General features: G+C 56.1%; 2 protein-coding genes and 4 gene segments (V, D, J or C); 1 reads left to right on the top strand and 5 right to left on the bottom strand.

The window, feature by feature from the left end:
• Positions 1 to 1,778: 1,778 nt before the first annotated feature.
• On the bottom strand, positions 1,779 to 3,754 carry LOC137487081 (T cell receptor alpha variable 1-2-like). The segment is given in 3 exon segments: positions 1,779 to 1,980; positions 2,580 to 2,862; positions 3,706 to 3,754. Coding segments are annotated over 3 exon segments (534 nt in total).
• A 1,463-nt stretch (positions 3,755 to 5,217) lies between these two features.
• On the bottom strand, positions 5,218 to 6,412 carry LOC137487080 (uncharacterized). Its single transcript, XM_068212721.1, has 2 exons — positions 6,361 to 6,412; positions 5,218 to 5,861 (listed from the first exon to the last, which is right to left on the bottom strand). The coding sequence occupies exons 1-2, from the start codon at positions 6,410 to 6,412 to the stop codon at positions 5,218 to 5,220; spliced, it is 696 nt and encodes a 231-aa protein (XP_068068822.1).
• A 596-nt stretch (positions 6,413 to 7,008) lies between these two features.
• Positions 7,009 to 8,419, bottom strand: LOC137487079 (T cell receptor alpha variable 1-2-like). The segment is given in 3 exon segments: positions 7,009 to 7,015; positions 7,209 to 7,527; positions 8,371 to 8,419. Coding segments are annotated over 3 exon segments (375 nt in total).
• Positions 8,420 to 12,941: 4,522 nt separating this feature from the next.
• Positions 12,942 to 13,821, bottom strand: LOC137487078 (T cell receptor alpha variable 4-like). The segment is given in 2 exon segments: positions 12,942 to 13,324; positions 13,770 to 13,821. Coding segments are annotated over 2 exon segments (435 nt in total).
• A 1,130-nt stretch (positions 13,822 to 14,951) lies between these two features.
• LOC137487077 (feather keratin Cos1-1/Cos1-3/Cos2-1-like) lies at positions 14,952 to 15,254 on the top strand. The gene has a single exon (XM_068212720.1). The coding sequence runs from the start codon at positions 14,952 to 14,954 to the stop codon at positions 15,252 to 15,254; it is 303 nt and encodes a 100-aa protein (XP_068068821.1).
• A 1,080-nt stretch (positions 15,255 to 16,334) lies between these two features.
• Positions 16,335 to 17,697, bottom strand: LOC137487075 (T cell receptor alpha variable 2-like). The segment is given in 3 exon segments: positions 16,335 to 16,385; positions 16,709 to 17,148; positions 17,646 to 17,697. Coding segments are annotated over 3 exon segments (543 nt in total).
• Positions 17,698 to 22,126: the final 4,429 nt, after the last annotated feature.

Genomic DNA, 22,126 nt, shown 5'->3' with positions numbered 1-22,126 from the left:
AAGACTGGATATACTTTAAGAAAAAAAATCTGGAAGGCACAGGAGCAGCCTGGCCCTATGTGATAAAAGATGAGGAGGTGGAGGAGAAGAGCTGCCTGGCTGAGAAGGGAGCATTCCCAGGAATTCAGGGAATAAAAAGAGGGTGTCTGACATTTGGAAAAAGGGCAGGCAGCTCGGGAAGAGTTGGAGGATGTCATTAGGTCATGCAGAAAGAAAAGTAGAGAGGACAAAGCTCAGTTAGAACTTAATCTGGCCAATTCTGAATGGGATAATAGAGTGTTTTTACAAATACATTAACGAGGACCGAGGATAATCACCATTCTTCATTGGACACCGTGGGGAATACATTCAGCAAAGCCGAGGGTATGGCTGAGGTGCTTAACAGCTTCTTTGCCTCAGTCTTCAAGAGTAGGATTGATGATCATCAGGACAACTGGCCTCCTGATCTGGGAGACAGGGAAGGTAACCGGCATGGATCTCCTGTAATCCAGACGGAGAATAGTAAAGATTTGCTAAGGCACTTAGATGCTCACAAGTCTTTGGGAATGGAGGGGATTCGTGCTGGGGAGATCAGGAAGCTGGGGCAAAAGCTGATTAAACCAGTGCTGAGAAGAGGGGCAGAGGAAGGTCGGTGACTCCAAGCTGGTCGGTGGCTCGGTGCCGGTGTCGATGGTGGAGTCAGTGCCGGTGCCGGTGTCAGTGCAGGTGTCGGTGCCGGTCCCATTGCCGGTGCCGGTGTCAGTGCAGGTGTCGGTGCCGGTCCCATTGCCGGTGCCGGCAGCGCCCCGGGATCCCGGGCCGAGCGGGGCGAGGCGGCCCCGGCGGCCGGAGCGGCAGCGCCCCCTGCTGGCCCCGGCCGGCCCCGCCCGCGGCGGTTCGTGCCCGGCCGCAGCCCCGGCTCCTCTGCCCGTGGCCCCCAGCGCGCAGTAATACACGGCCGCGTCCCCGCGCCGGGGCCGCCCGAGCCACAGCGCGCTCGAACGCCGGTCTGCCGACACCGACAGGCGCCCTTCAGGGACTCGCACCTCCTTGGGTGCTTTAGCAGTAGCCGCCAGGAATTCAGGCCTTTGACCCGGCAGCTGACGGTAGAAGTGGATGAAATCGGCAGTGCGGACATTGGGGTGTGAGCATTTGATGGTGATGCTGGTGCCCTCGGTGGTCTCCAGGAATGGTTCCTGCTGCACTTGGGCTCTGACCGCAGCCACTGCCAAGGAAGAGAAAAGGAACAAACCTCAATTCCTACTTTCTATCCAGCTCTGCCTGCCAATCCCCAGACCAAAGCCCGCAGAAGCAGTCAGGAACACAGAGAGATGTGGAGGAAAACAGTTCCCAGAGGACGTCAAGATATGCAGCAATGGAAGTGTCCAGGAATCCTTTGTGGAGAGATTAATGCGAGAATGAAGAAGGGATTAGGAGAGTCTCTGGAGAACGGGAGGCTGTGGGAGAAAGCACAAAAAGAGAAGAAGAAAAATAACAAGGACTAAGGACTGACTTCATGAGTTATAAATAAGGAACGCTTGTGCAGGTTTTGGCATAGAATAGAGGTTTAGGTTGGAGAAGAGGGAGGGATGAACGGGAGAACAGCTCTCGCGAAAAGGTCTGTGAAGAAGCCAGGCAGGACGGCAGCCTGCCGGGACCTGCGGGATCACCCCATCCCCGGACCGCGGTTCCCCTTCGGCACCCCCGCGCACCGAGCAGCAGCGCGGCCAGCGCCGCCGGCCCCGCGCCCCGACACCGCCGCATGCCGCCGCTCCGCCGGCCGAGCCTCGCTGTGCCCCTCAGCCCCGGCTCTGCTGCGGCCCTGCCGCCTCCTCTCCGCCAACGCCAGCTCCGCCCCGGCCGAACTCAGCCCCCGCCTCTCCCGGCACCAGCACAGTCAGCGACACAAGGACGTTTGGCACGGCCAGGCACAAGAGACAGCTGTGTCCCATCGCACGCAGCAGCCACGCCGCTTGGGAAGCAGATCCAGCCTGCGCCCATCTGCAGCGAGCAGCTGCCGGCCCCACTCGGCTGCACTCAGGCTGTTTGTGAGCCTGGGAAGCTGCTGCTCCGTGCTGTTCAGGGCCAGAGCAGTGCTCGCTGTCCCTGCCAGAGGCAGCAAATTCCCTCCCGATGAGGGACACACACGGACAGAGCCAGGGCCGTGCTCAGCAGGGTGGAGCCACAGACAAATCCGTGCTTCCCGTGTGTCCATGCAAACGGGGCTGCTCCAAGAGCACACAAGGCAGGAACACACAACCAGCCCTGGGCTCTGCTGAGGACATGTGGGGCCAAAAGCAGCAGGGCTGGAGTGTGCCAGGACAAGATCCCAGGCAAGCAGAGCGGATCATTTTCTTTCCTAAGAGACTGCACAATGCAGAAAGGAGTCAAAATTGTCCAAAATAGTTAGTCAAGGACACTGCAAGAATGGATGCAGTCCAAACCACCAGACCATTGTACACACATGGGGATGCAACTTCTGGTGACCACTGGGCTGAGATCAGGGTGCCTTCCCCAAGCTCAGCCTTGCCCTGACACATCCCCTCCCTGCCCTGGGTTGTTGCACAGCCGAGGAAGCTCCCTGCAGCAGGGTGTCTTGCAGAGCACAGAGGTACAAGGCACTGTCAGAGAGCTCCACTTCCTCCAGCTGCAGGACACTGTATTTGCCCGTGGTGTTGAGGTGCGTGCTGATACGGCCGCTGTGCTTGGGGCCACTCCCGGCTTGATAGGAGACCAGCTGTGGGGCTCGGCCTCTCTGCAGCTGGTACCAGAGCAATCCCCTAAAATCACTGCTCTGGTATTTGCAGGTGGTGTGGAAGGGGTGTCCCTGCTTCACCGTGACTGCTCCATCTTCCTGGGTGACCTTGTCCTGCCCCGTGGTGCCTGGAAGAAAATGATGGTGAGCAGCTCCACAGGGAAGGGCACCAGATAGGAAAAACGAATTGGGTGCAAAACCAATCTGCAAAAGCAGATGTGCAGAAGGACAGGTGAGAGTGATTTTGGGCAGGATTTCAGAGCTCTCAGCACGAGAGGACCCTTAGAAGAACTGCTCTGTGTCCCTGCTCCTACTTCTGCTGCTCAGAAGACCTGGGAACAGCCTAACTTTTAGGTACTCAAACAGGCTGAGGAACGCATCGAGATACAGCAAAAGGACTCATTCTGCTTCTGCATGCCTGTCACCTCGGAGGTTACTCAGTCCTGGGTACACACAACGCTGAGCTTGGGAAGAGGGAGCCCTGGTTTGTTGGCAGCGCAGAGAACTCTGGAAGCCGTGGCAGAGCTGTGTCAGCCTGGAGGCAGGATGGGATGCCCTGTTAATGTCAGTGACAGGAGAACTTTAAGGTGCCTGGGGCAGGTTTGACAAGATCTGGGAATTTACATTAAAACAGGAGCATGATGTGACTGTCGAGATAGCTGAGATCTCCTGAGGTGACTGCAGAAGGATCAGATAAGAGAGGTAGAGGGAGATGGCTTGAAGGTGAGAGAAAAGACAGAGAAGGGGTCTGAGATTTCTCTTCTCTCCCTTTCCTTTTCCCTCACAAATCAAAGAACTTCTTGAGGAAGCACTTGCAAAACCACAAAGGGGAACCGATTTTTCTCAGTCTTTCCTTTCTAACCACTGGTATTTCCCTACAAGTTCCTGATAAAGCTATTGAGGTTTTCCTGGGGGTAAGAAGAAAAAAGAAGAGAAAAAGAAGGGTGCCTTGGGGAAGAGCCAGGACTTACCCAGGAGCTGGGCCAGGAAGACAGTGAGGATGAGATATGCGAGGTGCATGCCGAGAGCAGCTGCGTGTTTGCTGAGTGAGGAAGAGTCCGAAACCACGTGGCAGCCCCGAGAGAACAGAGCTGCCGGGAACGACTCTCGGCGGAGCAAAGGAAGCAGCGGCGGGAGCAGGCAGAGCAATGAGCTGTCCTTGCAGTGCCTGAGATGCTCCTTGTGCGTTTCTCGCTCGTCCAGCAGCAGCCCCCGAGGCTCCCTCAGCCACTGGCACTGGGAGCATTCCGTGCCTCTGGGGCCTCGCTCACGGCAAGGGGCTGTTCCCGCTCAGCTCGCAGTGGAGTCCTCACCTCCGCAGCTGGAATGGCCAGCTCTGCTGCACAGCCAGGCCTGGGCACTTGGGAGCTCAGGGGCTTCTTCCCCACTGAGGTTTCTCACCCTCCCGAGGTGTCCTCAGCTCTGTGTGGTCACTGCTAATCTCCAGATCTAGAAGGTTTTTGGAGAACTCCAAGGCTGGAGAATGCAGAGATTCACAAGCATGCCATGGTTTGTGTTCCCTAATCCCATAAGGCCCCCTGAAATCTCCTTCATCCTCCGGTTCCTCTTGTCCCATCTTCCCACTGACAAAGCTCAGCCTGAGCCACTTGACAGCACTTTCCTAATGGCCCATCAATTAGAAGCTGGAAAGCTCTGAGCTCCCTCCTTCTCTCCTTTATCACCCACTGCCAGATTGGTGTCATTGTGTGCTTTCTTAATCGCTTTTCCTTTTTCTTTGTTCTTCTCTTTGGAAATGAAAAATGACTTGATGTGATCCTTAGAGAACCAGACACTCTCACCTTTCACATGCCCTGATTGTGGCCTCTGCTGAACTTGCTCAGCCCAAGGAGCTCCTGAGGATGTTGAAAGACTCCTGTCCCTAAAAGGAATTGGGGTCTCTAGAGCAAGTCTCAAGCGAGAAACCTCATGTGGAGCTCAGTGTTTCACATGTCTCCCTCCAACACTTGCAGCATTGCTAGATCCTGGCATCTGCTTTTCAGGATACCTGAGATGTTACTAACGTGAATGGAAAGGGACAAATCTGTTTTGGGTGGACGATGGCTGTGACAGAGTCCTCAGGAGATTTGAAATGCTCCTCTGCTCCAGCCGAATAATTGTTTTCCCTCTGGGATGTTCTACTATTTAAGGAACATGCTGAATGCACATGGAGAGTTGGTTGGGGAAACGAGGGGATGAGAACAAGAGATGTATAGATGTGATTTCCGGGCTCAGGTGGGATGGAAAGCACATCTGCCCTACACATGCAGGTGAGAATGCTGCTTGTTATTCACCTGGCAGTATGGAACAGAGACATTTCCGCAGGGACAGAGATGAAGATTTTTTTGTCACTTCAGAAAGCCTCACAGAAAACCGCTCTCATGCCATGACCTGGTTTGGTGACAGCACTGCATGAACGAGCTCCTGTGTGCCTGTCAGTGCTGCTGCTTGGTCAGTTCCCAGCCCAGGTGCTCTCAAGGAGCAGCTCAAGGAGCAGCTCTTTGCTTTGCAAAGCGGCTGAGAGCAGCAGCAGGAGTGGCCGGAGGGCCAGAGGCGCAGGCGGCAGCAGTTTGGTGTGAGGCGGCGGCGGGCTCGGGAGCGAGGGGAGGCCGGTGTGTGTGTGGCGAGCGTGTGAGCGCAGGCTGCGGGCGGGCTGTGAGGCGTGTGCGGGGCCGTGCGGGGCTGTGCGGTGCCGGTGCGTGCGGGCTCGGGGCAGAGGAAGGAGCTGCGGAGCCGCGCGGGGCCCGGCGGCCGGAGCGGCAGCGCCCCCTGCTGGCCCCGGCCGGCCCCGCCCGCGGCGGTTCGTGCCCGGCCGCAGCCCCGGCTCCTCTGCCCGTGGCCCCCAGCGCGCAGTAATACACGGCCGCGTCCCCGCGCCGGGGCCGCCCGAGCCACAGCGCGCTCGAACGCCGGTCTGCCGACACCGACAGGCGCCCTTCAGGGGCTCGCACCTCCTTGGAGCCTTTAGCAGTGATCCCTAGGAGTTCGGGCGTTTGGCCTGGCCGGTGACGCAAGTAGTAGATAAAATCAGCAGTCCGGATATTGGGGTGTGAGCATTTGATGGTGATGCTGGTGCCCTCGGTGGTCTCCAGGAATGGCTCCTGCTGCACTTGGGCTCTGACCGCAGCCACTGCCAAGGAAGAGAAAAGGAAAAAAACCTCAACTCCTACTTTCTATCCAGCTCTGCCTGCCAATCCCCAGACCAAAGCCCGCAGAAGCGGTCAGGAATACAGAGAGATGAGGAGGAAAACAGTTCCCGTAAGATGTCAAGATATGCAGCAATGGAAGTGTTCAGGAATCCTTTGTGAAGGGATTAATGCGAGAATGATGGAGAGATTAGGAGAGTCACTGGAGAACGGAAGGCTGTGGGAGAAAGCACAAAAAGAAAAGAAGAAAAGTAACAAGGATTAAGGACTGACTTAACGATAAATGAATTCATTATAAATAAGGAATGCTTGTGCAGGTTTTGGCATAGAATAGAGGTTTAGGTTGGAGAAGAGGGAGGGATGAACGGGAGAACAGCTCTCGCGAAGAGGTCTGTGAAGAAGCCAGGCAGGACGGCAGCCTGCCGGGACCTGCGGGATCACCCCATCCCCGGACCGCGGTTCCCCTTCGGCACCCCCGCGCACCGAGCAGCAGCGCGGCCAGCGCCGCCGGCCCCGCGCACCGACACCGCCGCATGCCGCCGCTCCGCCGGCCGAGCCTCGCTGTGTCCCTCAGCCCCGGCTCTGCTGCGGCCCTGCCGCCTCCTCTCCGCCAACGCCAGCTCCGCCCCGGCCGAACTCAGCCCCCGCCTCTCCCGGCACCAGCACAATCAGCGACACAAGGACGTTTGGCACGGCCAGGCACAAGAGACAGCTGTGTCCCATCGCACGCAGCAGCCACACCGCTTGGGAAGCAGATCCAGCCTGCGCCCATCTGCAGCGGGCAGCTGCCGGCCCCACTCGGCTGCACTCAGGCTGTTTGTGAGCCTGGGAAGCTGCTGCTCCGTGCTGTTCAGGGCCAGAGCAGTGCTCGCTGTCCCTGCCAGAGGCAGCAAATTCCCTCCCGATGAGGGACACACACGGACAGAGCCAGGGCCGTGCTCAGCAGGGTGGAGCCACAGACAAATCCGTGCTTCCCGTGTGTCCATGCAAACGGGGCTGCTCCAAGGGCACACAAGGCAGGAGCACACAACCAGCCCTAGGCTCTGCTGAGGACATGTGGGGCCAAAAGCAGCAGGGCTGGAGTGTGGCAGGACAACATCCCAGGCAAGCAGAGCGGATCATTTTCTTTCCTTAGAGACTGCACAATGCAGAACGGAGTCAAAATTGTCCAAAATAGTCAAGGAAACTGCAAGAATGAATGCAGTCCAAACCAACAGACCATTGTACACACATGGGGATGCAACTTCTGGTGACCACTGGGCTGAGATCAGGGTGCCTTCCCCAAGCTCAGCCTTGCCCTGACACATCCCCTCCCTGCCCTGGGTTGTTGCACAGCCGAGGAAGCTCCCTGCAGCAGGGTGTCTTGCAGAGCACAGAGGTACAAGGCACTGTCAGAGAGCTCCACTTCCTCCAGCTGCAGGACACTGTATTTGCCCGTGGTGTTGAGGTGCGTGCTGATACGGCCGCTGTGCTTGGGGCCACTCCCGGCTTGATAGGAGACCAGCTGTGGGGCTCGGCCTCTCTGCAGCTGGTACCAGAGCAAGGCATTAAAATCACTGGTCTGGTATTTGCAGGTGGTGTGGAAGGGGTGTCCCTGCTTCACCGTGACTGCTCCATCTTCCTGGGTGACCTTGTCCTGCCCCGTGGTGCCTGGAAGAAAGTGATGGTGGGCAGCTCCACAGGGAAGGGCACCAGATAGGAAAAACGAATTGGGTGCAAAACCAATCTGCAAAAGCAGATGTGCAGAAGGACAGGTGAGAGTGATTTTGGGCAGGATTTCAGAGCTCTCAGCACGAGAGGACCCTTAGAAGAACTGCTCTGTGTTCCTGCTCCTACTTCTGCTGCTCAGAAGACCTGGGAACAGCCTAACTTTTAGGTACTCAAACAGGCTGAGGAACGCATCGAGATACAGCAAAAGGATTCATTCTGCTTCTGCATGCCTGTCACCTCGGAGGTTCCTCAGTCCCTGGGTACACACAACGCTGAGCTTGGGAAGAGGGAGCCCTGGTTTGTTGGCAGTGCAGAGAACTCTGGAAGCCGTGGCAGAGCTGTGTCAGCCTGGAGGCAGGATGGGATGCCCTGTTAATGTCAGTGAAAGGAGAACTTTAAGGTGCCTGGGGCAGGTTTGACAAGATCTGGGAATTTACATTAAAACAGGAGCATGATGTGACTGTCGAGATAGCTGAGATCTCCTGAGGTGACTGCAGAAGGATCAGATAAGAGAGGTAGAGGGAGATGGCTTGAAGGTGAGAGAAAAGACAGAGAAGGGGTCTGAGATTTCTCTTCTCTCCCTTTCCTTTTCCCTCACAAATCAAAGAACTTCTTGAGCAAACATTTGAAAACCACAAAGGGGAACCGATTTTTCTCAGTCTTTCCACTCTAATCACTGATATTTCCCTACAAGGTCCTGATAAAGCTATTGAGGTTTTCCTGGGGGTAAGAAGAAAAAAGAAGAGAAAAAGAATGGTGCCTTGGGGAAGAGCCAGGACTTACCCAGGAGCTGGGCCAGGAAGACAGTGAGGATGAGGTATGCGAGGTGCATGCCGAGAGCAGCTGCGTGTTTGCTGAGTGAGGAAGAGTCCGAAACCACGTGGCAGCCCCGAGAGAACAGAGCTGCCGGGAACGACTCTCGGCGGAGCAAAGGAAGCAGCGGCGGGAGCAGGCAGAGCAATGAGCTGTCCTTGCAGTGCCTGAGATGCTCCTTGTGTGCTTCTCGCTCGTCCAGCAGCAGCCCCCGAGGCTCCCTCAGCCACTGGCACTGGCAGCATTCCGTGCCTCTGGGGCCTCGCTCACGGCAAGGGGCTGTTCCCGCTCAGCTCGCAGTGGAGTCCTCACCTCCGCAGCTGGAATGGCCAGCTCTGCTGCACAGCCAGGCCTGGGCACTTGGGAGCTCAGGGCCTTCTTCCCCACTGGGGTTTCTCACCCTCCCGAGGTGTCCTCAGCTCTGTGAGATCACTGCTAATCTCCAGATCTAGAAGGTTTTTGGAGAACTCCAAGGCTGGAGAATGCAGAGATTCACAAGCATTGCCTGGTTTGTGTTCCCTAATCTCATAAGTCCCCCTGAAATCTCCTTCATCCTCCGGTTCCTCTTGTCCCATCTTCCCACTGACAAAGCTCAGCCTGAGCCACTTGACAGCACTTTCCTAATGGCCCATCAATTAGAAGCTGGAGAGCTCTGAGCTCCCTCCTTCTCTCCTTTATCACCTACTGCCAGATTGGTGTCATTGTGTGCTTTGTTAATCGCTTTTCCTTTTTCTTTGTTCTTCTCTTTGGAAGGAAAATGGACGTGATGTGAGCCTTAGAGAACCAGACACTCTCACCTTTCACATGCCCTGACTGTGGCCTCTGCTGAACTTGCTCAGTCCAAGGAGCTCCTGAAGATGCTGAAAGGCTCCTGTCCCCAAAGGAAATGGGGTCTCTCGAACAAGGGTCTGGAGAGAAACCTCATGTGGAGCTCAGTCTTTCAAGTGTCTCCCTCTAACCCTTCCAGCATTGCCAGATGCTGGCATTTGTTCTTCTGGATGCTTGACAGGTTACTAACGTGAAGGGAAGGGACCAGTTATTTTAAGGGGGAAGCTGGGTGCGAACGAGCGCTTGGATGATTTGAAATGCTCCTCTACTCCTACCGATTTATTGTTTTCTTCCCAGATGTTCTACTGTTTCAGGAAGGTGCTGAATGCTCATCCATGAGTGTTTGGGGAAAAGTGAGGATGGGAATGAAAGATGTAGAGAAGTGAAATCCAGGCTCAGGTGGGATTGAAAGCACACCTGATTTACACATCCAGGGGGGAATGCTGCTTGTTATTCACCTGGCAGTATGGAACAGAGACATTGCTGCAGGGACAGAGATGGAGATTCCTTTTTCTCCTCGGAAAGCCTCACTGCAAACACCTTTCAGGTCATGACCTGGTGAGGTGACAGCACTGCATGAACGAGCTCCTGTGTGCCTGTCAGTGCTGCTGCTTGGTCAGTTCCCAGCCCAGGTGAGCTGGAGCAGCTCAAGGAGCATCTCTTTGCTTTACAAAGCGGCTGAGAGCAGCAGCAGGAGTGGCCGGAGGGCCAGAGGCGCAGGCGGCAGCAGTTTGGTGTGAGGCGGCGGCGGGCTCGGGAGCGCGGGGAGGCCGGTGTGTGTGTGGCGAGCGTGTGAGCGCAGGCTGCGGGCGGGCTGTGAGGCGTGTGCGGGGCCGTGCGGGGCTGTGCGGTGCCGGTGCGTGCGGGCTCGGGGCAGAGGAAGGAGCTGCGGAGCCGCGCGGGGCCCGGCGGCCGGAGCGGCAGCGCCCCCTGCTGGCCCCGGCCGGCCCCGCCCGCGGCGGTTCGTGCCCGGCCGCAGCCCCGGCTCCTCTGCCCGTGGCCCCCAGCGCGCAGTAATACACGGCCGCGTCCCCGCGCCGGGGCCGCCCGAGCCACAGCGCGCTCGAACGCCCGTCCTCCGACACCCGCAGCTGGCCTGCAATGGCCGGCACCTCCTTGGTGCCTCTAGCAGTGAGGGCGAGGAATTCGGGTGCTCCACCGTGGAGCTGACGGTAGAAATGGATGTACTCGCCGCTCACTTTTTTGGGATGTGAGCAGGTGATGTTGATGCCGGTGCCCTCGATGGTCTCCATGAGCGGCTCCTGCTGTACCTGGGCTCTGGCTGAAGCCACTGCCAGGAACAGAAAAAGAACAAGTCTGAAATCCTGCATTGCCCTACTTCACAGCACAAAGTCCGCAGAAACAGTCAGGAACGTACAAAGACGATAAGAAGGACAGTACCGAGGTGATTTCAAGATAAGCAGGAATGGAAGTATCCATGACTGGTTTGTGGAGTGATGGATGCGTGACAGACAGGAAGAACACTGCAGTCACTGGAGAACGAGAGGATGTAGGAGAAAGCACAAAAAGAAAAGTTAGAAGGGCTATGGACTGACTTTCTAAGTAATAAAGAAGCAGAGGTACGGAGTGCTTGTGCAGGGTTGGGCATAGAATAGAATCAGGAGATTTCTGAGGGACTATGGAATGCAGAGGATGGAGAGATGAACGGCAGAACAGTTCTCGGGAACAGGTCTGTGAAGAAGCCAGGCAGGACAGTAGCCTCCGAGGACGTGCGGGCTCACGCCAGTCTAAGACCCGGCCCCCCTTCGGCACCCCCGCGCACCGAGCAGCAGCGCGGCCAGCGCCGCCAGCCCCGCGCCCCGACACCGCCGCATGCCGCCGCTCCGCCGGCCGAGCCTCGCTGTGCCCCTCAGCCCCGGCTCTGCTGCGGCCCTGCCGCCTCCTCTCCGCCAACGCCAGCTCCGCCCCGGGGCACAGCCCTGCGCCGGCGCTGCTCGGGCTCTCGCCCACTCCTGGCAGGCAACGGAGGGGAGGCGAGCGCGGTGGGAGTGGGGCGGTGCTCGGCTCTCTGCGCGTCGGAAGCGGTGGGGTCGGAAGAGGGGAGCAGGGGATCGGATTGGTATCATGGAGCTGAGGATTGACAGGCGGCCCTGGGTTTCCTTTGCTCCCATCATCTGTTCACTCACATCTCCCCTTTGCTGTCATGTTGGGGACTCCCGAATTGTCCTTCAGGGCACTGCAAAGAAACCCACTGACATGGATACAGGAGCTGGGCATGAAGCCTCAGCCTTTCTCCATGTGCACGAAACCGAACTGATGCAGCACAGGGGAGAGCAGCTGTTCCCTGGCCGTGAGAGACCTGCCTGTGTGTCTGTGTTTCTGTGTGTGTTTAGAGCAGCTGGAAAATGAGGGCACAGAAAGCAGGGAGTGCATTTCAGTGCCTCTTCCCTGCACAAACCTCCTGCACGCTGCTACATCGTTGTTCATCTGCAGCCGGGATCCTTCTGAGGCTGGGAAAACTCTTCTCTGTGATGCTCGGGGCAGAGCAGTGCAGAGCGTCTCCAGTGCCATCAACGCATTTCACTTGTTGAGTAACACAGTAGGATACACACACACACACACACACACACACACTCACAGGTTCCTAGGTTCCTGCACATCGGGGTGGATTAATGCACGAATTTGTGTTTCCCCATGGATTCCTGTGGACCCTGCCTGAACACAAGCGCACACAAACCAGGAACACAGGCAAGGACACAATCATCCATGGACGCTGCTGAGGACACCCGGGAACAACTGCAGCAGGGCGGGAGCCTTGTGGGGAAGGACAAGGAGTCAGGCAAGCCCGTGACACAGTTCGTGTACTGACAGGCTGAACAGAGGGTAAGATGTCCAGCGAGGCACGAATACTTTTCTGAAGGCAATTTTAACAGGGCAGGGTCGGAACCAGCAGCCCAATGCCGACACACGGGGAGGCAAAAACCGGTGATCATCAGGGTGAGCTGAGGAGGGAAGAAGGGAGGGTGTATATGTAAATGTGTGGGCATGGATCCGTGCTGGGATGTGCTTTATGTGTGTACATCTCTGGATGGGAATGTTCACGTAGATGTGCGTGCAAAGACTTGGGTGCAGGAGCAGGAATAGGAGGGAGCGTGGGTGTTTGCACATCTGTGGGGACATGTCAGGAGGAGAAGTGTCTGTGCCGGGGTCTGCTCTGAAAATGTGTGTGCACACAGCTCTTCATACGTGCAGAGCTATGAGTTACTCTTTGGGTGTGTGCAAGCTCCAGAGTGTATTTGTGCTATCGTGAACTCGTGGATGTGCAGTAGGAGTTCTTTAATTACTTCTCCTACTCAGGGTGCTGCTTTATTCCCAGAAAGGCCTCAGGGAGGCTCAAGGATGTGATGGAACTGAGGAGAAGTGACAGCAGTTCAACTGAGGGAAAGTAGGCACTGAGTGTGTCAGCCTTTTCCCTGTCATTTGTCAGCAGGTCCCCTTCCCCACGGAGCAACGAGCCAACATCTCCTGAGCCTTTCTCTGGCTGCCAATATAGGAATACCATCCCGGATTGCCTAGACCGCTGCTGAAATGTTCTTCTCGAGCAGAATTGTTTTGTGCGCGTCGCAGGGCAGCATCCTTGTGCTCGAAGGGATTTCTCGCAGGAGGCCAGGCCGTGTGCTGGGCCCGTGCTGCTCCCGGCCGGAGTCCCGCGGGTGCCGCGCGCGGCTCGGTCCCTGCCCCGCCGAGCGGCGTCAGCCGGGAGCGGAGCGGCCCCTGCCGGCCCCGGCCGGCCCCGCCCGCGGCGGTTCGTGCCCGGCCGCAGCCCCGGCTCCTCTGCCCGTGGCCCCCAGCGCGCAGTAATACACGGCCGCGTCCCCGCGCCGGGGCCGCCCGAGCCACAGCGCGCTCGAACGCCGGTCTGCCGACACCCGCAGCTCTCCTGCAATGGCCGGCACATCCTTGGAACCTCTAGCAGTGAGGGCGAGGAGTTCGGGTGCTCGACCCGGAAGATGACGGTACCAGTGGATCCACTCGTTGGTTTGGATTTTGGGATGTGAACAGCTGATGTTGATGCCGATTCCCTCGGTGGTCTCCAATGATGGCTCCTGCTGTACCTGGGCTCTGGCCACAGCCTCTGCCACGGAGAAAAGAACAATCAGTTTTCTTTTACAGAAAATGCCATGCAAGGGGGAGATGGGAGAGGACGACTGATCAGAGCGAAATTAGATATGTTTGGGAGAATTGAGTCGAGAGACACTATTTCTCTGAGAATCTATGAGGCACGTCTGAAGATAAATCAGAAGGAAATGTCAAAAACAGACTCGCTGAGAGGGATGGATGGATGGATGGATGGATGGATGGATGGATGGATGGATGAATTGATGGATGAAGACATGGAGTTAAAAAGGCAAACTTTGTAGCAATGACATCATGAAGGGAGAAAAATGTGAGGGCAGAGGAGGGGACAGAGGGTAAAAAAGAACTGAAAAGGAACAGGAGGGTAAAAAATTAATCTTGAGCTGAGGCCGGTCTCACATATCCCGCTGACCCGGATGCCCCTAGCTGCCAACGCAGCTCACCGAGCAGCAGCACGGCCAGCGCTGCCGGCCCCGCGCCCCGACACCGCCGCATGCCGCCGCTCCGCCGGCCGAGCCTCGCTGAGCCCCTCAGCCCCGGCTCTGCTGCGGCCCTGCCGCCTCCTCTCCGCCAACGCCAGCTCCGCCCCGGGGCACAGCCCTGCGCCGGCGCTGCTCGGGCTCTCGCCCACTCCTGGCAGGCAACGGAGGGGAGGTGAGCGCGGTGGGAGTGTGGCGGTGCTCGGCTCTCTGCGCGTCGGAAGCGGCGGGGTCGGAAGAGGGGAGCAGGGGATCGGATTGGTATCATGGAGCTGAGGATTGACAGGCGGCCCTGGGTTTCCTTTGCTCCCATCATCTGTTCACTCACATCTCCCCTTTGCTGTCATGTTGGGGACTCCCGAATTGTCCTTCAGGGCACTGCAAAGAAACCCACTGACATGGATACAGGAGCTGGGCATAAAGCCTCAGATTTTCTCCATGTCTACGAAAGCAAACTGATGCAGCACAGGGGAGAGCAGTTCTGCCCTGGCCTGGAGAGACCTGCCTGTGTGTCTGTGTGTATGTCCATGTTTCCGTGTGCTTGCATGTGTGTGAGCACTCCCAGCCATGCTGAGGCACTCCCAATATTTCAAAGAGAATCAATCTAAAAATTCAAACATGGGTGAAACCAACCTTGTTGGGGCTGGCAATCGGCCGTAGAACAGCGCGATGTTTAGAGCAGCTGGAAAAGGAGGGCTCAGGAAGCAGGGAGTGCATTTCAGTGCCTCTTCCCTGGACAAATCTCCTACAGGCTGCTACATCTTTGTTCAACTGCACCCAGGCTCCTTCTGAGTCTGGAAACCAGGGGAGTCTGAAGCTCCTTCCCTTTCTCTTACAAAATGATCCAGTAGACAAATATCTCTGTGGAGGTTGTTTTCTTCCGTGCTCAGTCCACTCTCATGGCAGAGATATTTGGGGGACATTGTGTAACAGAGAAAAGCTGAAATGTGGCTGCAGGGGCTCTTGCTTAAGAAATTAGGAGGGAGACTCCCTGGGCCAGGCTGCTATTTGCAGGGCAAGAAAGAAAGAAAGCTCCTTGCCAAGGCTCCAGCTCCCAACTCAGGAGTGGCCTTGGTTGCTCTCATTCACCCTTGTGATCTATTTCTCGTCTTCTTCCTGTCCCAGGTGCACTTTTGACTTTGAGACATGTCCTGCTACACCCCGTGCTGGCCATGCCAGCCCTGTGGCCCCACCTCGCTGGCCAACAGCTGCAATGAGCCCTGTGTCAGGCAGTGCCAGGACTCCACCCTCGTCATTGAGCCCTCCCTCGTGGTGGTGACCCTGCCTGGCCCCATCCTCAGCTCCTTCCCACAGAACACCGTGGTGGGATCCTCCACCTCGGCTGCTGCTGGCAGCATCCTCAGCTGTGACCGAGTGCCCATCAGCTCTGGGGGCTGTGACCTGTCTGGCATTTCCAGGTGCTACAGTGGCAGAAGGTCCCTCCCCTGAAGAAGGTGCTATGGAAGCCCCATGGAGACAGCTCAGATTACTCAGAACATGGTGCAGGGCAAAGGATGGACATTTTTCAGTGTTGGTAGCAGGACAGCTGGAAGGCTTTGCCTTTCCCTTTTCTTTGTTTGCTTTGTCTCCCCTTGGCAGTAAGGTGCCACCAAGTGCAGCCTGGTGGGGACCATCAGTCTCGTCTCCCTGTCTGGGGCAGGTAGACTGGCACCGTGTGGGAACCTCTCCACTGCCAGGGAGGAGGGACTCTCAGATGGCCCCGGGCTGCCAGCACTGCTGTTGTGCACTTGCAGTGAGTTTCCTTGTGTCTTTGTGACTCATTAAATCTCCCTGCTGCATTCAGGCCTGGTCTCTCTGCAATCATTCCCCCCCTGCAGATGCTCTCCAAGCTGTCGAAGATAAAGGGAGCCTACCAAGGGTGGGGCCCCAGAAGACCTGCTGTGTACAACCAGAGCAGTGCTGGTGGGAGATGTGGTGGCTGGAGGCCGTTTTGGGCACAGCAGCTATGAAATGGCAGAGTTTTCAATGGTATGTAAAGGAAGGGAAATCCACAAAACCGCTACCCTGGACTTCCAGGGGGCAGAATTTGTCCTGTTCAGGGCCAGTGGCCTGTTGGACAATGATTTGTAACGTCCCTTGGGAAGCAGTCCTTTAAAAGGAAGGGTTCCCAGAAGACTGGATATACTTTAAGAAAAAAAATCTCGAAGGCACAGGAGCAGCCTGGCCCTATGTGATAAAAGATGAGGAGGTGGAGGAGAAGAGCTGCCTGGCTGAGAAGGGAGGATTCCCAGGAATTCGGGGAATAAAAAGAGGGTGTCTCACATTTGGAAAAAGGGCAGGCAACTCGGGAAGAGTTGGAGGATGTCATTAGGTCATGCAGAAAGAAAAGTAGAGAGGACAAAGCTCAGTTAGAACTTAATCTGGCCAATTCTGAATGGGATAATAAAGAGTGTTTTTACAAATACATTAACGAGGACCGAGGATAATCACCATTCTTCATTGGACACCGTGGGGAATACATTCAGCAAAGCCGAGGGTATGGCTGAGGTGCTTAACAGCTTCTTTGCCTCAGTCTTCAAGAGTAGGATTGATGATCATCAGGACAACTGGCCTCCCGATCTGGGAGACAGGGAAGGTAACCGGCATGGATCTCCTGTAATCCAGACGGAGAATAGTAAAGATTTGCTAAGGCACTTAGATGCTCACAAGTCTTTGAGAATGGAGGGGATTCGTGCTGGGGAGATCAGGCAGCTGGGGCAAAAGCTGATTAAACCAGTGCTGAGAAGAGGGGCAGAGGAAGGTCGGTGACTCCAAGCTGGTCAGTGGCTCGGTGCCGGTGTCGATGGTGGAGTCAGTGCCGGTGCCGGTGTCAGTGCAGGTGTCGGTGCCGGTCCCATTGCCGGTGCCGGTGTCAGTGCAGGTGTCGGTGCCGGTCCCATTGCCGGTGCCGGCAGCGCCCCGGGATCCCGGGCCGAGCGGGGCGAGGCGGCCCCGGCGGCCGGAGCGGAGCGGCAGCGCCCCCTGCTGGCCCCGGCCGGCCCCGCCCGCGGCGGTTCGTGCCCGGCCGCAGCCCCGGCTCCTCTGCCCGTGGCCCCCAGCGCGCAGTAATACACGGCCGCGTCCCCGCGCCGGGGCCGCCCGAGCCACAGCGCGCTCGAACGCCGGTCTGCCGACACCGACAGGCGCCCTTCGGGGGCTCGCACCTCCTTGGAGCCTTTAGCGGTGACTGCCAGGAGTGCAGGCCTTTGGCCCGGCAGCTGACGGTAGAAGTGGATGTAATCGGAAGTCCGGATATTGGGGTGTGAGCATTTGATGGTGATGCTGGTGCCTTCGGTGGTCTCCAGGAATGGCTCTTGCTGCACTTGGGCTCTGACTGCAGCCACTGCCAGGGAGAGAAAAGGAACAAATCTCAACTCCTACTTTCTATCCAGCTCTGCCTGCCAATCCCCAGACCAAAGCCCGCAAAAGCAGTCAGGAACACAGAGAGATGAGGAGGAAAACAGTTCCCAGAGGACGTCAAGATATGCAGCAATGGAAGTGTCCAGGAATCCTTTGTGGAGAGATTAATGCGAGAATGATAGAGCGATTAGGAGAGTCACTGGAGAACGGGAGGCTGTGGGAGAAAGCACAAAAAGAGAAGAAGAAAAGTAATAAGGACTAAGGACTGACTTAACGATAAATGAATTCATTATAAATAAGGAATGCTTGTGCAGGTTTTGGCATAGAATAGAGGTTTAGGTTGGAGAAGAGGGAGGGGTGAACGGGAGAACAGCTCTCGCGAAAAGGTCTGTGAAGAAGCCAGGCAGGACGGCAGCCTGCCGGGACCTGCGGGATCACCCCATCCCCGGACCGCGGTTCCCCTTCGGCACCCCCGCGCACCGAGCAGCAGCGCGGCCAGCGCCGCCGGCCCCGCGCCCCGACACCGCCGCATGCCGCCGCTCCGCCGGCCGAGCCTCGCTGTGCCCCTCAGCCCCGGCTCTGCTGCGGCCCTGCCGCCTCCTCTCCGCCAACGCCAGCTCCGCCCCGGCCGAACTCAGCCCCCGCCTCTCCCGGCACCAGCACAATCAGCGACACAAGGACGTTTGGCACGGCCAGGCACAAGAGACAGCTGTGTCCCATCGCACGCAGCAGCCACACCGCTTGGGAAGCAGATCCAGCCTGCGCCCATCTGCAGCGGGCAGCTGCCGGCCCCACTCGGCTGCACTCAGGCTGTTTGTGAGCCTGGGAAGCTGCTGCTCCGTGCTGTTCAGGGCCAGAGCAGTGCTCGCTGTCCCTGCCAGAGGCAGCAAATTCCCTCCCGATGAGGGACACACACGGACAGAGCCAGGGCCGTGCTCAGCAGGGTGGAGCCACAGACAAATCCGTGCTTCCCGTGTGTCCATGCAAACGGGGCTGCTCCATGAGCACACAAGGCAGGAACACACAACCAGCCCTGGGCTCTGCTGAGGACATGTGGGGCCAAAAGTAGCAGGGCTTAAGTGTGCCAGGACAAGATCCCAGGCAAGCAGAGCGGATAATTTTCTTTCCTAAGAGACTGCACAATGCAGAAAGGAGTCAAAATTGTCCAAAATAGTCAAGGACACTGCAAGAATGAATGCAGTCCAAACCAACAGACCATTGTATGCACATGGGGATGCAACTTCTGGTGACCACTGGGCTGAGATCAGGGTCCCTTCCCCAAGCTCAGCCTTGCCCTGACACATCCCCTCCCTGCCCTGGGTTGTTGCACAGCCGAGGAAGCTCCCTGCAGCAGGGTGTCTTGCAGAGCACAGAGGTACAAGGCACTGTCAGAGAGCTCCACTTCCTCCAGCTGCAGGACACTGTATTTGCCCGTGGTGTTGAGGTGCGTGCTGATACGGCCGCTGTGCTTGGGGCCACTCCCGGCTTGATAGGAGACCAGCTGTGGGGCTCGGCCTCTCCGCAGCTGGTACCAGAGTAATCCCCTGAAGTTACTGCTCTGGTATTTGCAGGTGGTGTGGAAGGGGTGTCCCTGCTTCACCGTGACTGCTCCATCTTCCTGGGTGACCTTGTCCTGCCCCGTGGTGCCTGGAAGAAAGTGATGGTGAGCAGCTCCTCAGGGAAGGGCACCAGATAGGAAAAACGAATTGGGTGCAAAACCAATCTGCAAAAGCAGATGTGCAGAAGGACAGGTGAGAGTGATTTTGGGCAGGATTTCAGAGCTCTCAGCACGAGAGGACCCTTAGAAGAACTGCTCTGTGTTCCTGCTCCTACTTCTGCTGCTCAGAAGACCTGGGAACAGCCTAACTTTTAGGTACTCAAACAGGCTGAGGAACGCATCGAGATACAGCAAAAGGATTCATTCTGCTTCTGCATGCCTGTCACCTCGGAGGTTCCTCAGTCCCTGGGTACACACAACGCTGAGCTTGGGAAGAGGGAGCCCTGGTTTGTTGGCAGCGCAGAGAACTCTGGAAGCCGTGGCAGAGCTGTGTCAGCCTGGAGGCAGGATGGGATGCCCTGTCAATGTCAGTGACAGGAGAACTTTAAGGTGCCTGGGGCAGGTTTGACAAGATCTGGGAATTTACATTAAAACAGGAGCATGATGTGACTGTCGAGATAGCTGAGATCTCCTGAGGTGACTGCAGAAGGATCAGATAAGAGAGGTAGAGGGAGATGGCTTGAAGGTGAGAGAAAAGACAGAGAAGGGGTCTGAGATTTCTCTCCCTTTCCTTTTCCCTCACAAATCAAAGAACTTCTTGAGCAAACATTTGCAAAACCACAAAGGGGAACCGATTTTTCTCAGCCTTTCCACTCTAATCACTAATATTTCCCTACAAGTTCCTGATAAAGCTATTGAGGTTTTCCGGGGGTAAGAAAAAAAAAAAAAAGAAGAGAAAAAGAAGGGTGCCTTGGGGAAGAGCCAGGACTTACCCAGGAGCTGGGCCAGGAAGACGGTGAGGATGAGGTATGCGAGGTGCATGCCGAAAGCAGCTGCGTGTTTGCTGAGTGAGGAAGAGTCCGAAACCACGTGGCAGCCCCGAGAGAAAAACAAATTGGGTGCAAAACCCTGGTGGAGAAATCTCTCTTCCGTACAGTGCAGTCCTGTGATGTGGTGACGGACAGGTGAGAGTGATTTTGGGCAGGATTTCAGAGCTCTCAGTACAACAGGACCCTGACAAGAGACGGGCTGTGTCCCTGCTCCTACTTCTGCTGCTCAGAAGACATGGCAACAGCCTAAATTTGGTGTGCTCAAGCAGGCTGAGGAACCCATCGAGGTACAGCAAAAGGATTCATCCTGCGTCCCCATCCGTGTCACCTCTGAGGGTTTATCGATCCCTGAGTACACACAACGCTGAGCTTGGAAAGAGGGAGCCCTGCTTGTGCTGGCAGCCCTGGCAGAGCTGTGTCAGCCTGGAGGCAGGATGGGAAGCCCTATTAATAAAAGGAAATTAAAAGCATAGTGGTGCCTGGGGCGGGTTTGACAGGATCTGAGAATTTATATAAAAATAGGAAGAAGGTGGGATTGCAGAGACAGCTGAGATCTCCTGAGGTGACTGCAGGAGCATCAGAGGAGAGAGAGGCAGAGGGAGATGGATTGAAGGTGAGAGAAAAGACAGACAAATAGTCCGAGATTTCTCTTCTCTCCCTTCCCCTTTCCCTTACAAATCAAAGAACTTCTTGAGCATACACTTGCAAAACCACAAAGTGGAACTGATTTTTCTCAGCCTTTCCACTCTAATCACTGATATTTCCCTACAAGTTTTGATAAAACTATTGAGGTTTTCCCGGGGGTAAGAAAAAAAAAAGAAAAGAAAAAAAAAAAAAAAAAAAAAAAAAAAAAAAAAAAAAAAAAAGAAGAGAAAAAGAAGGGTGCCTTGGGGAAGAGCCAGGACTTACCCAGGAGCTGGGGCACGAAGACAGTGAGGATGAGGTATGCGAGGTGCATGCCGAGAGCAGCTGCGTGTTTGCTGAGTGAGGAAGAGTCCGAAACCACGTGGCAGCCCCGAGAGAACAGAGCTGCCGGGAACGACTCTCGGCGGAGCAAAGGAAGCAGCGGCGGGAGCAGGCAGAGCAATGAGCTGTCCTTGCAGTGCCTGAGATGCTCCTTGTGCGCTTCTCGCTCGTCCAGCAGCAGCCCCCGAGGCTCCCTCAGCCATTGGCACTGGGAGCATTCCGTGCCTCTGGGGCCTCGCTCACGGCAAGGGGCTGTTCCCGCTCAGCTCGCAGTGGAGTCCTCACCTCCGCAGCTGGAATGGCCAGCTCTGCTGCACAGCCAGGCCTGGGCACTTGGGAGCTCAGGGGCTTCTTCCCCACTGAGGTTTCTCACCCTCCCGAGGTGTCCTCAGCTCTGTGTGGTCACTGCTAATCTCCAGATCTAGAAGGTTTTTGGAGAACTCCAAGGCTGGAGAATGCAGAGATTCACAAGCATTGCCTGGTTTGTGTTCCCTAATCCCATAAGGCCCCCTGAAATCTCCTTTATCCTCCTGTTCCTCTTGTCCCATCTTCCCACTGACAAAGCTCAGCCTGAGCCACTTGACAGCACTTTCCTAATGGCCCATCAATTAGAAGCTGGAGAGCTCTGAGCTCCCTCCTTCTCTCCTTTATCACCTACTGCCAGATTGGTGTCATTGTGTGCTTTGTTAATCGCTTTTCCTTTTTCTTTGTTCTTCTCTTTGGAAATGAAAAATGACTTGATGTGATCCTTAGAGAACCAGACACTCTCACCTTTCACATGCCCTGACTGTGGCCTCTGCTGAACTTGCTCAGCCCAAGGAGCTCCTGAGGATGCTGAAAGGCTCCTGTCCCCAAAGGAAATGGGGTCTCTCGAACAAGGGTCTGGAGAGAAACCTCATGTGGAGCTCAGTCTTTTAAGAGTCTCCCTCTAACCCTTCCAGCATTGCCAGATGCTGGCATTTGTTCTTCTGGATGCTTGACAGGTTACTAACGTGAAGGGAAGGGACCAATTATTTTAATGGGGAAGCTGGGTGCGAACGTGTGCTTCGATGATTTGAAATGCTCCTCTACTCCAGCCAATTTATTGTTTTCTTCCCAGATGTTCTACTGTTTGAGGAAGGTGCTGAATGCTCATCCATGAGTGTTTGGGGAAAAGTGAGGATGGGAATGAAAGATGTAGAGAAGTGAAATCCAGGCTCAGGTGGGATTGAAAGCACACCTGATTTACACATCCAGGGGGGAATGCTGCTTGTTATTCACCTGGCAGTATGGAACAGAGACATTTCTGCAGGGACAGAGATGGAGATTCCTTTTCCTCCTCGGAAAGTCTCACTGCAAACACCATTCAGGTCATGACCTGGTTTGGTGACAGCACTCCATGAACCAGCTCCTGTGTGCCTGTCAGTGCAGCTGCTTGGTCAGTTCCCAGCCCAGGTGAGCTGGAGCAG

Source organism: Anomalospiza imberbis, chromosome 22 (genome assembly GCF_031753505.1).
Source record: "Anomalospiza imberbis isolate Cuckoo-Finch-1a 21T00152 chromosome 22, ASM3175350v1, whole genome shotgun sequence".
Taxonomy (NCBI): domain Eukaryota; kingdom Metazoa; phylum Chordata; class Aves; order Passeriformes; family Viduidae; genus Anomalospiza; species Anomalospiza imberbis.
Note: the sequence above shows the minus strand (reverse complement) of the source record. Positions and strands in the feature narration are given on the sequence as shown.

Coding starts and splice junctions, on each gene's coding strand:
- LOC137487077 (XM_068212720.1), top strand. CDS start 14,952: ATGTCCTGCTACACCCCGTGCTGGCCATGCCAGCCCTGTGGCCCCACC.
- LOC137487080 (XM_068212721.1), bottom strand. CDS start 6,412: ATGCGGCGGTGTCGGTGCGCGGGGCCGGCGGCGCTGGCCGCGCTGCTG. Junction 5,862..6,360: donor GCTGGCCGCGCTGCTGCTCG/GTGCGCGGGGGT, acceptor CTTCCTTGGCAG/TGGCTGCGGTCAGAGCCCAA.